General features: G+C 39.2%; 1 protein-coding gene across 10 annotated transcripts in view; it reads right to left on the minus strand.

Moving 5' to 3' along the window:
* Window positions 1–2187: 2187 nt before the first annotated feature.
* PHF7 (PHD finger protein 7) overlaps window positions 2188–15290 on the minus strand; it is a 45556-nt gene continuing 32453 nt past the window's right edge. For 7 of the 10 annotated variants that reach the window (XM_078152329.1, XM_078152325.1, XM_020971587.2 and 4 more), the window contains 3 exons: window positions 13659–13775; window positions 13218–13330; window positions 12268–12933 (listed from right to left, as the gene is read on the minus strand). In XM_078152329.1, the coding sequence (XP_078008455.1) occupies window positions 12686–12933; window positions 13218–13330; window positions 13659–13775 (478 nt within the window). In that variant the 3' untranslated portion in view covers window positions 12268–12685. Of the gene's footprint in view, window positions 2579–8329; window positions 8571–12267; window positions 12934–13217; window positions 13369–13658; window positions 13776–15290 lie in introns of those variants that run through there. The other 3 variants (XM_078152327.1, XM_078152333.1, XM_078152331.1) reach the window with 3 other exon arrangements.

The following is a 15290-nucleotide window of genomic DNA, read 5'->3' on the forward strand; positions in this document are numbered from 1 at the left end:
GATGTCTGTTTTTTTTTCTTTTTCCACTTTGAAAAATTTACATTCTGTAGCCTGTGTTTAGTAGGAAGAGAAAACCCTTCAACTACAATGCTGCCCTCTGGGCAAAATGTGCTTAATTCTGAGACTGTTGGTCGCAATGAGACCCTTACCAAACATAATCAAGGCTGCCAACATCCCAAGTTTGGACCTGAACATCCAAGGATTAATTTTCATTTCTCAGAAGCATAGTATCCTGCCCTAAATATGGTGAGACTTGTATGGGTGCTGTTCCCAGCTCCTAAATTCAGCATGATAATGATGGGGGCGGGGCGCAAGCCAAGATCTTCGCCCTTTGCCCCAAAGGGAATCTGACTCATAGGCCCCAGATCCTCATCTCCCTTTGAAAGCCTTAGCCTTACCTTTTAATCTTATCACCCCTAGACCTCTTCAATAGGATGGGCATAACTGATGGAATGCTCCTTAAGATCAGTGACAAGAAAGTTGTGTTTGTAATAGTAATGTTCCACCCATCTTCATTATGTGACACGGAGTTCCCTTGCACATAGTATGCATTTAGTAAGTATCTCTTGATTGTAATGGATAGGACCTGAGGCAACAGGCAATATGGCCAACCTAGACTAGGAGGGGCCAGGACACAGCCAGTCCCCTTCCTACATCTACCACTTACTGTGTGGGTGCAGGCCCTCTCAGGTAGGGTTCTTAGCTCTTTGCTAAGGTTGTTTCCTCTCCCTGATAACAAAGATAATAGCAGTTCTCCTGCCTACTTTGGGCTGTTGTAAGCGTCCACTGAAATAACGCAGGGCACAGGGCTTTGAAAGCTATCAACTGTGGTGTAAATATGAGATAGGGAGAAGATATGATTATGGTATTTCTGAGTTGGTAGGATTCTATGGAACTGTCTCCTAATTGATGACATACATTTTCTAGGCGACTGCCTAGGGAAAAGGCTTGTCTATGGTCATGAAATGGATTTGCATTGTGTGGAGCCCCATTTGGCTCCCCATACTACTCTCTAACCTACTGCTTTTTAAGACAATAACAGACATGTAATTGCTTCTGATAAATCAAACAGAAGTAAAAGCGTAACTGCCAAGGAAGGCATAAGCTTCTTCAAATGCAGGAGATGAAATTTCAGGAATTATAGTCACATTCATCCACCCTATGGCATATACAATTTGTGACCCCTCTCCTTCCCCAGGACGATTTAAGAGATGACACAAAGCAAAGGTGCACAAAATGAGAAGGGACCAAATTCAAGACAAAATATCTACATTGATGAGATCACAGATTCACTGAAGTTTGACTCATATGCTACGTGATAATAGTGCCCTCTAGTGCCCGGCATCAGAACAATGCTGCTGCGTATTTATACCCAGAGTTGGAAGGGACTTCAGAGCTTACTTACTTTAAACCTATGGAACAGCCCCAAGGATTCCCCAATTTCTGCTGGAACATCTCTATTAAATGGCAGCCCATCCCAGTGTCAGACAGCTCCAATTGTTAAGAAGTTCTTTCTTATATTAAATCAATTAATCCAATTCAACTGACTAGACACGTATTCATAAGGAAGACTTCCTTAACAACGACTGTATAGATAATACCTCATAAAATCATACAATCTTTGATAGAGTTATAAAAGCCTTCTAGGGCCAATCTGGTTAGACCCATTTCCTATATCGGTACAGTATTACTGAATATCTAGGAATCCCTCTCAGTGTTTTATGCCCTGAGTTGTAAAACTAGGATCAGTAAAAAAACAAAGGACAGAAAGTTTCCAAAACTCTCAACTCCTAACCCTTAAAGACTGCTATTCACCTTCTATTTGACTAAGGCTCACTCTCAACCTGAAAAATGATGAAATGTTAACAGTTGGCAAGGACTCATGTCCTGGAACGGGTCAGTTGGGCTGCCTGATAGTAAATACTAGCCCTCATGGCAGATTTTCCATTGTCTCACACTCTTGCAATCATTTAATTAGGGCAGATTATTGGAACTCAATATGTATGTCCAAAATGAGGAATATGTGACTAATTGCCCTCATAGAGCTTACCTGCACAGGACAAATACCAATGTTTGTTTTTCTATAAATGAGTTAACTCTGCTAATCAATCAACTAACCAATAGTTTAGTAAGTACCTATTATGTGCGAGGCATTGTGCTAGGTGATAGGAACAGAGAGACAGACTGGGTGTTGATAGGGACTGGGCATGCGATTTTATTGGGAACCCCAAAGGTGAGTAAACACCCTCTACCTAATATAGGTTGATACCTTTTCCGCAATTTTTGGTAGCAAAGAGTTGACTAGAGCACTGAGAGGTTGAGGACATAAAGACAAAAAGCAAAACAGTTCCCATTCTGAAGAAGTTTAAATTCTAATAGGAGAAACATGTACATATATAAGCACTAAGAAAATACATACAGAACAGATAAAAACTTCTGGTGGAGGAAGGCACTGGCAGCCAGGGGGAGCCAGCAGAGACTTCGTGAAGAAGCTGGTACTTGAGCTGAGGCTTGAGGTAACCAGAGATTTCAAGAGGTGAAGGAGAGGGAGGGAATGCACTCCAGGCCCAGGGGGTAACTATTACAAAGGCACAGAAAGGAGAGGTGAAGTGGCGTGTGTATGCTAACAACACAATCTGGAACTGTGAGCAGCCCAGAAGCTACTACCACTGAAGGAAAATGAGATATATGTAAACTGCTTCTAGGTCACTGGATAATATATAAATAGAATAGTTATTCTGGCAAACTCTACCTCTGGCAACCACACAAAGGTTGACATGTGGCCGAATGAAGAGGAGCTGTCATTGTTTACCTGCCTTAGCATTCGTTCTTCCATTCTAGATCAAGGAAACTGGAGACTACAACCCTTGTGAGTTTTAAAGGGTCATGAGAGTGAGCCATCCAGGAATGTGTGCTTATGAGTTAAGTCCATGCTGGGTTTTAGCATCAATATCATGAAGAATGGCCTTCAGGATCCAGCCTAGCAGTAGCTGAGGCAAGGACTCATCTGGTAGCAGTGCTGAATTTCTTTCTTTTATAGTTAACGCTTTATTTTTAACCTTTGTTTAAAATTTTTTTGAGTTTCCAATTCTTTCCTTCCCTCTAGTTTCTCTCCCACACATTTAGAAGGCAACCAATATGATATCGATTATACCTATGAAGTCATGCAAAATATATTTCCATATTAGCCATGTTGCAAAAAAAAAAAAGCATGAAAATTTAAGTGAAAAAAAGCACGCTTCAATCTGAGTTCAGAGTTCATCAATTCTCTTTCTGGATATAGATAGCTTTTTTCCATCCTGGGTCCTTTGGAACTGTCTTGGATCATTGCATGGATTAGAGCAGCTAAGTCTTTCACGGATGATCATTGTTACAATATGGCTGTTACTGTGTCCAATGTTCTCCTGGTTCTGATCACTTCATTTTGCATCAGTTCATATAGATCTTCCCATCTTTTCCTGAAACCATCCCCCTAATCATTTTTTTAAAAAATGTTCTTGTTTTTCCTTTTTGGTAAGGCAATTGGGGTTAAATGACTTGCTCAAGGTCACACAGCTACTGTCAAGTGTCTAAGACCAGATTTGAACTCAGAACCTCCTGACTCCAAAGCTGGAGCACTACCCACTGTGCCACCTCGCTGTTCCTGCCCCTCTTTATTTCTTATAGCACAATAGTGTTCCACCACAACCATAGAACACAATTTGTCTAGTCATTCCCCAACTGAGAGGTATCTCCTCAATTTCCAATTCTTTGCCACCACAAAAACAAACAAAAAAACTGCTGCAAATGTCATTGTACATGGGTTCCTTTTTCGCTGATCTCTTTGTAACACAGACCTAGTAGTGGTATTGCCAGATCAAAGAGTTTGGTAGACCTTTGGACATAGTTCCAAATTGTTCTCCAGAATGGCTGGACCAGTTCACAACTCCATCAACAATGCATTAGTGTACCTATATTTCCACATCCCTCCAACATTTGTCATTTTCCTCTTCTGTCATGTCTGATAGATATGAGGTGGCACCTCAGAGTTATTTTAATTTTCATTTCTCTAATCAATATTGATTTAGAGCATTTTTCAGGTGGCTATTGGTAGTCTCAGTTTCTTCTTCTGAAAACTGCCTGTTCATATCCTTCAGCAATTTATCAATTCAGGAATGGCTATTTTTATAAATCTGGCCTTGTTCCCTACATATTGGAAAAACAGGGTCTTGATCAGAAAAACTTGCTGTAAATCCTCTCTTCCTCCCCTCCCCATTTCCTTCTAATCTTGGCTGCATCAGTTTTGTTTGTGCAAAGCCTTTCTAATTTAATGGAATCAAAATTTTCCATTTTATTTCCCATGATCCTCTCTTTCTCTTCTTTGGTCATAAACTCTTCCCATATCCATACTGACAGGTAAATTTTTCCATGCTCCCCTAATCTGCTTATAATATCACCTCTTAGATCTAAACTATGTACCCATTTTGGTATACTTTTATACATATTATACATACATTTTCTAGTTCTACAAAGTAATCCTTTGCTGGTTTAATTTGGTATGGCACTGAATAATTAAATTAATTGGATCTTTTGGTTTATCAAATACTATATTATTATTAATTTACCATTGTAAATATAATCAATCTATTCCACTATTCTATCTATTCCATTGATCTACCACTCTATTTCTTGGCCAGTACCAGATTATTTTGATGATTATCACTTGGTAATACAGTCTGAAATCTGATACTACTAGGCTACCTTCCTTCACTTTTTTTCATTGATTTCCTTGATATTGACCTTTTATTCTTCCAGATGAATTTCATTTTTTCTAGCTTTATAAAATAATTCTTTGATAGTTTGATTGGTATGGCACTGAATAAGTAAATTAATTTAGGTAGAACTGTCATTTTTATTATATTGGCTTAGCCTACCCAAGAACAATGAATATTTCTCCAATTGTTTAGATCTGTCTTTATTTCTGTCGAAAATGTTTTGTAATTGTGTTCATATAGACTCTGGGTTTGTCTTGACAGGTAGACTTGGAAGTATTTTATAGTATCTGCAGCAGTTATTTAAATGGAATTTCTCTATCTCTTCCTGCCAGATTTTGTTGGTAACATGTAGAAATGCTGATGATTTATGTGGGTTTATTTTATATCCTGCAACTTTGGTAAAGTTGTTAATTATTTCAACTAGTTTTTTGATTTATTCTCTAGGGTTCTCTAAATATACCATCAAATTGTCTATAAAGGTAGTTGTGATTCTTCATTGCCTATTTTTATACCTTTAATTTCTTTTTCTTGTCTTACTGCTATAGCTAGCATTTCTAGTACAATACTGAATAATAGTGGTGAAAATGGGCATCCTCATTTCACTTCTGATTTTAATAGGAAGGCTTCTCATTTATCCTCATTACAGATAATGCTTGCTCTTATTTTAAGAAAGGCTTCATTTATTCCTATGATTTCTAGTGTTTTTCATAGGAATGGGTGTTGTATTTTGTCAAAAGCTTTTTCTCCATCAATTGATATTATTTTTTGTTGTTTTTCTTATTAATATGGCCAATTATGCTAATAGTTCTACTAATACTGAACCAGCCCTGCATTCTGGGTATAAATTCTACTGGGTCATAGTATATGATTTTTGTGACATATTGCTATAATCTTGCTAGTATTTTATTTAAAAATTTTGCATCAACATTCATTAACATTAGGGCATCAACATTAGGGAAATTGGTCTGTGGCTTTTTTTCTCTATTTTTGCTGTCCTTGGTTTAGGTGTCAAAACCATATGTGTCACAGAAGGAATTTTGTAGGACCCCTTTATTTTTCCAAATAGTTGATATGGCATTAGAATTTTTGGTGGAATTCACTTATAAATCCATTTGGCCTGGGGATTTTTCCTTAGGGAGATCATTGATGGCTTTTTCAATTTCTTTTTGTAAGATGGGGTTATTTAAGTATTCTATTTCCTCTTCTGTTAATCTGAGCAATTTGTATTTTTGTAAATATTCACCCATTTAAGACTGGCAGTTTTATTGGCATATAATTAGGCAAAATAGCTCATAATAATTGCTTTGATTTCATCATCACTGGTGGTGCATTCACCCTTTTCATTTTTCATAAGGGTAATTTGGTTTTCTTTTTAAAAATCAATCAATGGTTTATCTATTATATTTAAAAAAATAAAACCAACTCATTTTATTAGTTCAATGATTTTTTAGCTTTCAATTTTATTAATCTCTCCTTTGATTTTCAGGATTTCTATTTTGGTATTTAATTGGTCATTCTGAATTTGTTCTTTTTCTAGTTGTTTTTTTTTAGTTGCATGTGCAATTAATTGATCTGCTTTTTTTTTTAAGTGGATTTAAGCATTTAGATATATACATTTTCCCCCCTAAGTACTGCTTTGGCTAAATCCCACAAATTTTGGCCATGTGTCTCATTGCTGTTATTATCTTTAAATTGTTTATAATTTGCTCTTTGACCTACTCATCCTTATTTAGTTTCCAATTACATTTTTTGTTTGTTTTTGTTTTTGCTAGGCAATGGGGTTAAGTGACTTGCCCAGGGTCACTCAGCTAGTAAGTATCACGTGTCTGGTCTGAGACCGGATTTGAACTCAGGTCCTCTTGACTCCAGGGCTGGTTCTCTATTCACTGTGCCACCTAGCTACCCCAATTAGCCAATTATTTTTTAATCTATGCTTCCAAGGCATTTTGATTTTTTATTGAATGTAATTTTTATCACCTTATGGTCTGAAAAGGATATACAGTATTTCTGCTTTTCTGCATTTGGTTGTGAGGTTTTTAACAAATACTCAATTTCTGAGAAGATGCCATGTATAGCTGAGAAAAAGGGTCAGGAAGTCAGGAAGACCTGAGTTCAAATCTGGCCTCAGACACTTGCTAGGTATGTGCCCCGGGCTTTGGTTTCCTCAACTACAAAAGAGGGAAAATAATAATGCCTATTTCCCAGCAAAGCTGTAAGGATCAATAATACGAGCTTAACAAATGCTTGTCTCCTTCCTTCCTATTCAGCCAGCAATTAAGCATCACTTATAATGCCTCAGGAAACATGGAAGAAGTGGTTATTTATGTAGCTACAAGAAGCCCATGGATGAAACGCATCTAATGTATGCTCTGTATTTAACAATATAGTCAACTTGTTGTAGAGAATATGACTTGCTATGTGATATGTTTTTCTCTTCTATGTTTCACTGATATAAATGTGGTGTTAATATGAATACTGGAATTTAGGAGCAATAATTCATAAGGCCTTGCCATATAGGCTGAGCTCACTTTTCCTAGGGTTGGGCCCATGCAGAATAGGCTACTTTTTCCTTAAAAGGTACTGAAACTTATACTTTAGACTTGACATGGGGAATTAAGGCTTGAACCATTAATATAGATTTCTGGCCACTTAAGTACAAAAGCCAGGATTTGAAAAGTCAGGAGCCTTTCCCTCAGGCTTCTGACCAGTGGACCAATATAGCCAATGCAGAGGAAAGGATCTATGCCCAAATGAATGAATACCATATTTTGCTTGAATTTCCTTTCCATGTTTTGGCTAAGTAAATTTTGTTGTGTTATTAACTCTTAGGTGGTCTGTAAGTGCCTTATTTTGTTCCAATACCAAACCGGAACCACCTTATATGCAATGTTTTGCATGTATTACTGACATACGATTTTTGATATGCATTTTAGTATGCAATGATAGGCAGCTAGGCAGCATGGTAGATAGCGCACTGAGCAGGAAGACCTGAGTTCATATCCAGTCTCAGAAACTTATTAGGTGTGTGCATCCTCAATTTCCTTATCTGTAAAACTGGATAATAATAGTACCTACCTCTCAGGGTTATTATGAGGATCAAAGGGATATCTGTAAAGAATTTTGCAAACCTTAAATGCTATTTGTACTTTTTTGTTTGTATGTAGGTATTTGCATGTTATCTCCCCCATTAGATTGTGAGCTCCTCGAGGGTACGAACTCTCTTTTGCCCTTCTTTATATCCCTAAAGCTTAGTATGGTGCCTGAAAAATAATAAGCTCTTAATAAATGTTAACTGATTCACTGATATGTATGTACTATTTCTAGACATCCATTTGCTATATTTCTGCATGTATCCTGGATATTCATGTATTCAGTTCTGTTATACCTGCTACGTCATGTAATTGTATGACATTGGTATTTTGGTTTTACATACATACAAGGTCAATAAGCATCTATTTTTTTTAATAAGCATCTACTAAGTCTTGGCTGTGTGCCAGGAACTGCAAACAACTATGTACAAACAATATAATAGACAGAGGACAGACAAAGCTATCACGTCCTGTGTGTGTTCTGGGGCCAAAAGCCACTCAAGGGAATGAGATCTCTGTGCTGGTGGCACCTGCCATCTGCTTCCTAACTTCTTTCTAAAAAACTTGTTATCTGTCTCTGGAGGGGGAGAAAAGTGAGTGGGGAGTGCCCAGAGCACACAAAGAGGTACATACCATGAATGGCTCTGGCCAGAAGTCATGGTACCATCAAAGTGAGATGACTAGAGGCTGGTACAATCCTAGAGCACAGAAGGAAGCACCCATGACCCTAAAAGAGAAAAGACCCAGTGTTGCTGAGACACAGACTACCATGAATTCTGTGGGTTGCTGAGCAGCAGAGCTGATATCAGTTACTGTCTTCACTATTTTTTTTTCTTATTTATAATTCATGGTCCTGAGACAAGGGTAGGTTTTTTCCTCCCCTATTCCATTCTCACAGGTGAATATGGCCTGGCTGTCTCCAAACATCTTGGAGGGCAACCAGAAGGATGTCTAGGAGATGACTGGAAGTAGATACCTTTATACAGTAGCGTTTGTTCTATTTTCCTTTTCCCTTCATTTTATGTACATAAACCACATAATGATCACAGCATTCTAAGTTTTTGAATCTTTGAATGAAATGCATGGTGAACTGAGAGAAGAGAACCTAGACGGTAGGGGGTGGTCATAAGCTAGGTAAAGTCACGTCAATTAGTCAACAAGGATTTCTTAAGCACTTGCTCTGTGCCAGGCACTGCGAACTAAAGCAATGGGGATAGGAAGAAAAGCAAAAGCATGTCCTGCTCTCAAGGAGCTCCCATTCTAATGGAAAGACAATATTCAAATAACTCCACCCAGAGAAATGTTCATACACTATAAATGGAAGGTAGTAATCTCAGAGGGAGAGAACTAGCATGGAGGGATCTGGGACAGCAACAGACTGGTGAAAGGTTCTTGCAGAAGAAGGGATCTGAACTGAGTCCTTAAAGAAGTCAGGGAAGCCAGGAGGTGGAGGAGAAGAGGGAGAGAATTCCAAACATGGGAGATGGTGCAAATGCACAGATCCAGGAAATGGTAATGTTATGTGTGTAACAGCAAGTAGGCCAATGTAGCTAGATCATAGAGTGCATGGAATGCAGTAAAGTAACAAGATGAATAGAGGTAGGAAGGGGTGAGGCTGTAGAGGGCTTAATATGCCAAGTGGAGCATTTTCTATGTGATCCTGGAGGTAGGTAATAAGGGGCCACTAGGAGCAGTGGCTCTCAAACTTTTTGATTTCAGGACCCCTTTGTACTCTTAAAAATACTGAGGATACCCCAAAGAGCTTTTGATTATATAAGTGTGCTGAAGTCAGCTCAAACTGACGTATAAGATCTGACTGTTAAATTTCCAATGTGAGCTTTTATACCTCGGAAATTGGCAAATGCTACAAATCAGGATTTACTTTGTTTCACTGATTGTGTAGACTTGAGAATATGATGGAGAAAATGTTGATAATGCAGATTAAACTTAAAAGCATGTCCTAGATTTGAAGGGTTGGTTGTTGAACATTTATCAGCATACCCTTGGTTATATTTATCAATACTTAACATGTTAGAAATTAAAACATCTCAGTATTATTATGAAAATAGTTTTAACCTTGAGGACTTCCTAAGACGATGCTGGGAACCCTCAGGGATCCCTGGACCATGCTTAGAGAGCTGCTGTACTAGAGTATATTGAGCTGAGGGGGAGCTGCTTTAGGAAGATCACTCTGGCGGCTTAGTGAGGTGGAGAAGAGAGACTTGGGGCAGGGAGACCAAGTAGGTTATTGAAATAGTCCAGGCGAGAGATGCTGTATAAAAGTGGTGGCTCTGTGAGTGGAGAGAAGTGTATGTACATAACAGATGCTGTGAAGATAAAATGATACAATTTAACAACAGTTTGGATATGGTTGATGACAAGTGAAAAGTTGAGGATGACACCAAGATTCCTCATTGGGAAGAGGGGAAAGATAAGATACTCTGTTACAGACATAACAAATTTCAGATGCCTATGGGACATCCAATTCGAGATGTTCAAGACGCAGTTGGTGATACTGGAACTCAGGAGAGAGACCATGGCTGGATATGGAGGTCTGGGAATCATGTGCACGGAAGTGATGAGACCATCAAAGGAAATGGTTTAGGAGGAGAGAAGGTCTAGGACCAAGCTTTGAGGAACACTCGCAGCAAAAGAGACTGAGGAATAGTCAGGCAGGTAGTAGACCAGAAGAGAGCAAGGTCACAAAAAACCTACAGAGGAGAGTATCCAGGAGAAGAGAGTGATCAACAGTGTCATCAAAGGCTGCAGAGAGTCAACAAGGATGAGGATTGACAAAAGGCCATTGGATTTGGCAATTAAGAGATCACAGACTTTGATGAGAGCAGTTTTAGCTGAATGAGGTTGGAAGCCACAATGAAGGACAGGAAGTAGAGGCACTGTAAGCATAGACGACTTTCTCAAGGAGTTTAGCACAGAACCTGACAGGGAGGGTAGGATCACATGAGGGTTTTTTAAGGATGGGTGAAATATAAATGTGCAGGTATGTTAGTAGGCAGTAGGTAAAGAGTCAGTAGATAAAGGTAAATTAAAGAGTAGAGGGGGAATGGGGTAATCTGTTGGAGAAAACAGGAAGTGACAGGATCATGGATGTATGGAGGGAGGTTTACTCTGGTTAGAAGGAGGGTAACGTGACACAAGGGTGAAGAAGGAGATAGTAGGTGGAAGATGTCTGAGTGATATGACAAGAGGAGGAGATAAGAGGAAACTCTCAATGGCCTCAATTTTGTGAAGTATGAAGATTCTCAGCTGGCAGGGTACGAGGAAGGGCTACTATAGCAGGTTTGAGGAGGGAGGAAAAAGTTTGGAATAGCTTCTGTGTTGAATGGGAAGGCATAAAAGCATTGTCTTACTACATGAGGGCCTAGCTGAGATTATGTAGCATAAATTTGTAGTGGACCTCATCAATACAGTTCTGTGATATTCTCTAGCTCCTTTCAGCAGCACATTAATAGCAATGAAGGAGGTAAATGATGGCAGCAATCCAAAGTCAGGATTTAGCAACACATGATCTGCAACAGGACAAAGGGGCAAGGGATTCAAATGCAAAGAGCAGTGTAGAGCTGAATTGCTTTATCATGAGATGTAGATGGAGAAGGGAAGAGAGTATAGTCAATGTAGGGTGGGTGGCTTGAGAAAGAAATGAGAGATGAAAGGAGTAGAGGTCACAGTGAGGATGAAGAATACAGTTAGGGAATTTCATGTTTTAATATCTTGGGCAACATCCCAATCGTTACCTAGATTAATTCTAAATTCGACCAGTGAATATCAATCCAAGCTGCTTCGTGTCACAAGGCAACTGCTTTGTAGGTTTAGTGGTCCAGCAGGAACCTAAGTAGTTACAGGCTAAGCATTCCCTGGTGGCCAGCAGGATTATTGATAATTCTCCTGGGAAAGCTATCCTCCCATATGCCAAAGAGAAACTGACAAAGCTGAACTGGTGATTTGGATATAGGCATGCTATCTTTCTATAAGTTTAAGGAAGACAGCCCTCAAGTCAAATAATCAAAAAGGCCCAGTTTGGGTGGTAGAGGCAGTGTTACAAATGTACTTTACTTTGATGCATGTACTTTGATTATATTAGACTATTATCATTTTACTTCTGCTTATATCTAAGACCACAGGCATGCTAATAAAGAGGTCACTTTAAATATGCCTCAGTAGTTTGCTGATTCTTCTGAAGACATGAAATGTTTACTTCAATGTCATACAACAGTCTGTACCACTTTAAAGTATACTAGTCTAGAAAGTGCTACCCTTTGAAGGAATGCAAATCCTTCTAGTTCCCGGAACTAAAATAAATCCATTAAATTTTAGGGATTAAAAGAGTTAGTCTGCTCATACTCTACCCTCTAAGGAAGAGGCCCCCTGTCAAATCACAAAGCAAAGCATATGGAGATACTCAGTGGTGATTTAAAAAAAAATCAAGTTTATTTACATATTAACATATAGAATTTGAAGTAAGAAAAGATTGAGGGTAACTAGATGAGATCAGAATGACTCAGGAGAAATCACAGTAGGAGGAGAAGAGAAAGAAAGCCCTGAAAGTAAGGGAGAAAAAAATCAGAAGTACTCTGATGACCACAACTTCTATGACAAAAATCTATATACGGAATATGGTTGCTCCTATTTTTGAACCTAGACTCCTCTCTCTCCGAATTCTGCTCTCCTCTCAGAATCCAGGTGTCCTATCTCCTGGTCAGCTCTTCTCATTACTAGTTTTCCATCCTCTTCCCAGAACCCAGGAGTCCCATTTCTCAGCACATGCTAAGGAAAAAAACCAGATCTACCTGGTGGTGCTTGGTATCTTCACCTGATGAGATATTATTCTTTTTTTTTGCGGCATTTGGAGATTTTGACATGCTTTGCTCGCCATGTAGACCTTCTCCTTTCCCAACAGGAAGGTTCTGCCTTTTCTGGAGAGGAGAGTTCTGAACTTTCTTGCAAAAAGGAGGGTCCTGGTCTTTCTCTTAAGGAAGGCCCTGGATTTTCTTCCTGGGAACTATTTTGCCCAGTCTCTCTGTAAAAATGCCTTCTGGGACTTATGGTTTTACTGCAACCAGGGATTTCACCTAAGATTTTAAATATACAGCCTATGTTAACAGAGATGTGTGTAATGAAAGCCCAATTTTTGTAGTCTCCAAAGTGCTGGTCAACGAATTCCCAGGTAGCCACTGAGGAGTTCCAAAACAAACTCTAAGTTCCTAAACTGAACTCTAAGTCCCCTGGTCTCATTACTAGGCCTTGTTTCCTTCCCAGTAAACAACAGTCTTTCCTCCTATTTGTTTTTTTTTCTTTGTTCAGACTAAAATTTATCCCAGTCCCAGAATAAAAGAATTCCGATGTTCAGTCATACCTGTTGATATACACTCTGCACATTCCCACTTCTTAGAGTTGCTCCTAAGAGAGGAACAACTTCTGTGGGTTCCTTGGGATCCACAAGTAGTACACAAAATGAGGCCCCACCTCCTATAAGGAGAACCAAAAAGTGGTACCCAGTCCTAAGACTGGATTGGAAAGAAAATGTATTAGGCTACTAATCTCACCAATGAATAAAAAGTATAATAGCACTATAAGGTAAAGGGACTTGTCAAAAGACAGTAAAGTGAGTGCCAGTGATTGAAGTGGGAATGAAACCTAAAAAGCCTGTTCTCTAATGGACTGTGAACATTCTGAGAGAGGCTGTAAAGCTTAGGGAATGAGTTGAATCCTATACCTCTGGATATTGGTGTTGAGATAAACTTCAAAAAATGGGAATACAAGGACTCAACCAGCCATAAAGTAGCTTTATACATACCCTTCATTCTCAAAGTTGTCTCTCCCATCTTTATAAAGGCAAATTGGAGCATCACAATGTTGATGGCGTTGGTATAATTCTGAGAAAGCTCCTGGCTCAAGTTCCCAGGCAGCATCTCTGCAGAAAGAGAAGAAGTTGTGAACAAGGGACACCTGATACACAATCAAAGGTTTGCACTCTCTGGCCACTTGGCCAGAAGCCAGGAGCTGAAGTGAGGCAAGGTGCTATATACACAGCAAACAATACAATTCAACAAATATTTATTGAGTGCCTACCATGTATTAGGCACTATGCTAGGCAGGGGGGACACAAAGACAAGAATGAATATAGTCCTTAACCTCTAGGACCTTACATTCTAACTTGGGAGAAATAACATGTACACAAATAAATATAAAATACATCCAAAGTAAATTCCTGAGAAGAGGAAAGGCCTCCCATTGGAAGTAGAAATTCAGTTGAGTTTTGCATAGAGCTAGAGATTCTAAGAGGCAGAGAAGTAAGTAAGGAGATGCGACATTCTAGGCACAAGGAATAGCCAGTGCAAAGGCGTGGAGGTAGGAGATAGGAAAAGAAGTAGGATAGGGAACAGCCAGTAGGCCAGTGTGGCAGGAAGATAACATGTTTAAGGGGCAGTAATGTGAGTCTGGAGGGAGAGGGTAGAGCCAAATTGTAAATGGGTTTAAATGTAAAATAGAAGTTTGCATTGGAGGTAATAAGTTTGCACTGTAAAGGTACAGTAAAGAAGTTTGCACTGGAGGTAATAAGGAGACACCAAAGCTCTTTGAGTAGGGGAGTGTCACAGACAGATCTGTGCTTTAGAACTATCAATTTGTCAATTGTTTGGATGATGGACTGGAAAAGACAGGCTGGAGGTTCAGCAACCAATCAAAAAGCAATTGCAGGAGTCCAAGGGAGAAGTGATAAGGGCCTGAATTAGGGTGGTGTGAATTCCAGAGATTTTGTGGAGGAAGATTCAACAAGACTTGGCAACTGATTGTTTGTGATAGGGTGAGAGGGACTGAAGAATTAAGGATGATTCCTAGGTTGTGAACCAGGATGATTCAAAGAATGTTAGCATTCTGGACAAGAACGGAGAAGGAAGTGGGATAAGATAAGGCGAAAAGGTAAAGAATTCTGTTTGTGCATATTGAGTTTGAAAGGCCTACACGTCATCCACATTGAGATGCTGGCTTTGGTGATATGGGACTGGAGCTCAGGAGAGAAATGAGGAATGGGTTTGTCAATTTAGGAGTCATCTTCATAGAGATGAAAAGTGAATCTATAGAAGCTCATGGGATCCAATAAGAGAAACAATGTAGGAAGAGAGGGAGGGGACAGAAGAGGAGAACCTTGGGATGCAGCCACACATAGGGGGTGTGACATGGATGATGTTTCATGGATGATCCAGCAAAGGAGACTGAAAAGGATCAGACAGGTGGGAAAAGAGCTGGGAGAGAGCTTATTAAATGCTTGCTGAAAAAAAAAAGGTACAATTCTTGTGAGAGAGGCTGGGAGAAGGACAGAATTTGTACCAATAACCCCTAGAAGTGGAAATAGAGGGTCTATCCCATTCATCCTGATCAGTATCACCCCAGAATCTAAGAAACCCAATAATCCTAAATCACCATGCAA

The sequence above is a fragment of the Phascolarctos cinereus genome, unplaced genomic scaffold (genome assembly GCF_003287225.1).
Source record: "Phascolarctos cinereus isolate Bilbo 61053 unplaced genomic scaffold, phaCin_HiC Scaffold_4;HRSCAF=312, whole genome shotgun sequence".
In the NCBI taxonomy this organism is placed as follows: domain Eukaryota; kingdom Metazoa; phylum Chordata; class Mammalia; order Diprotodontia; family Phascolarctidae; genus Phascolarctos; species Phascolarctos cinereus.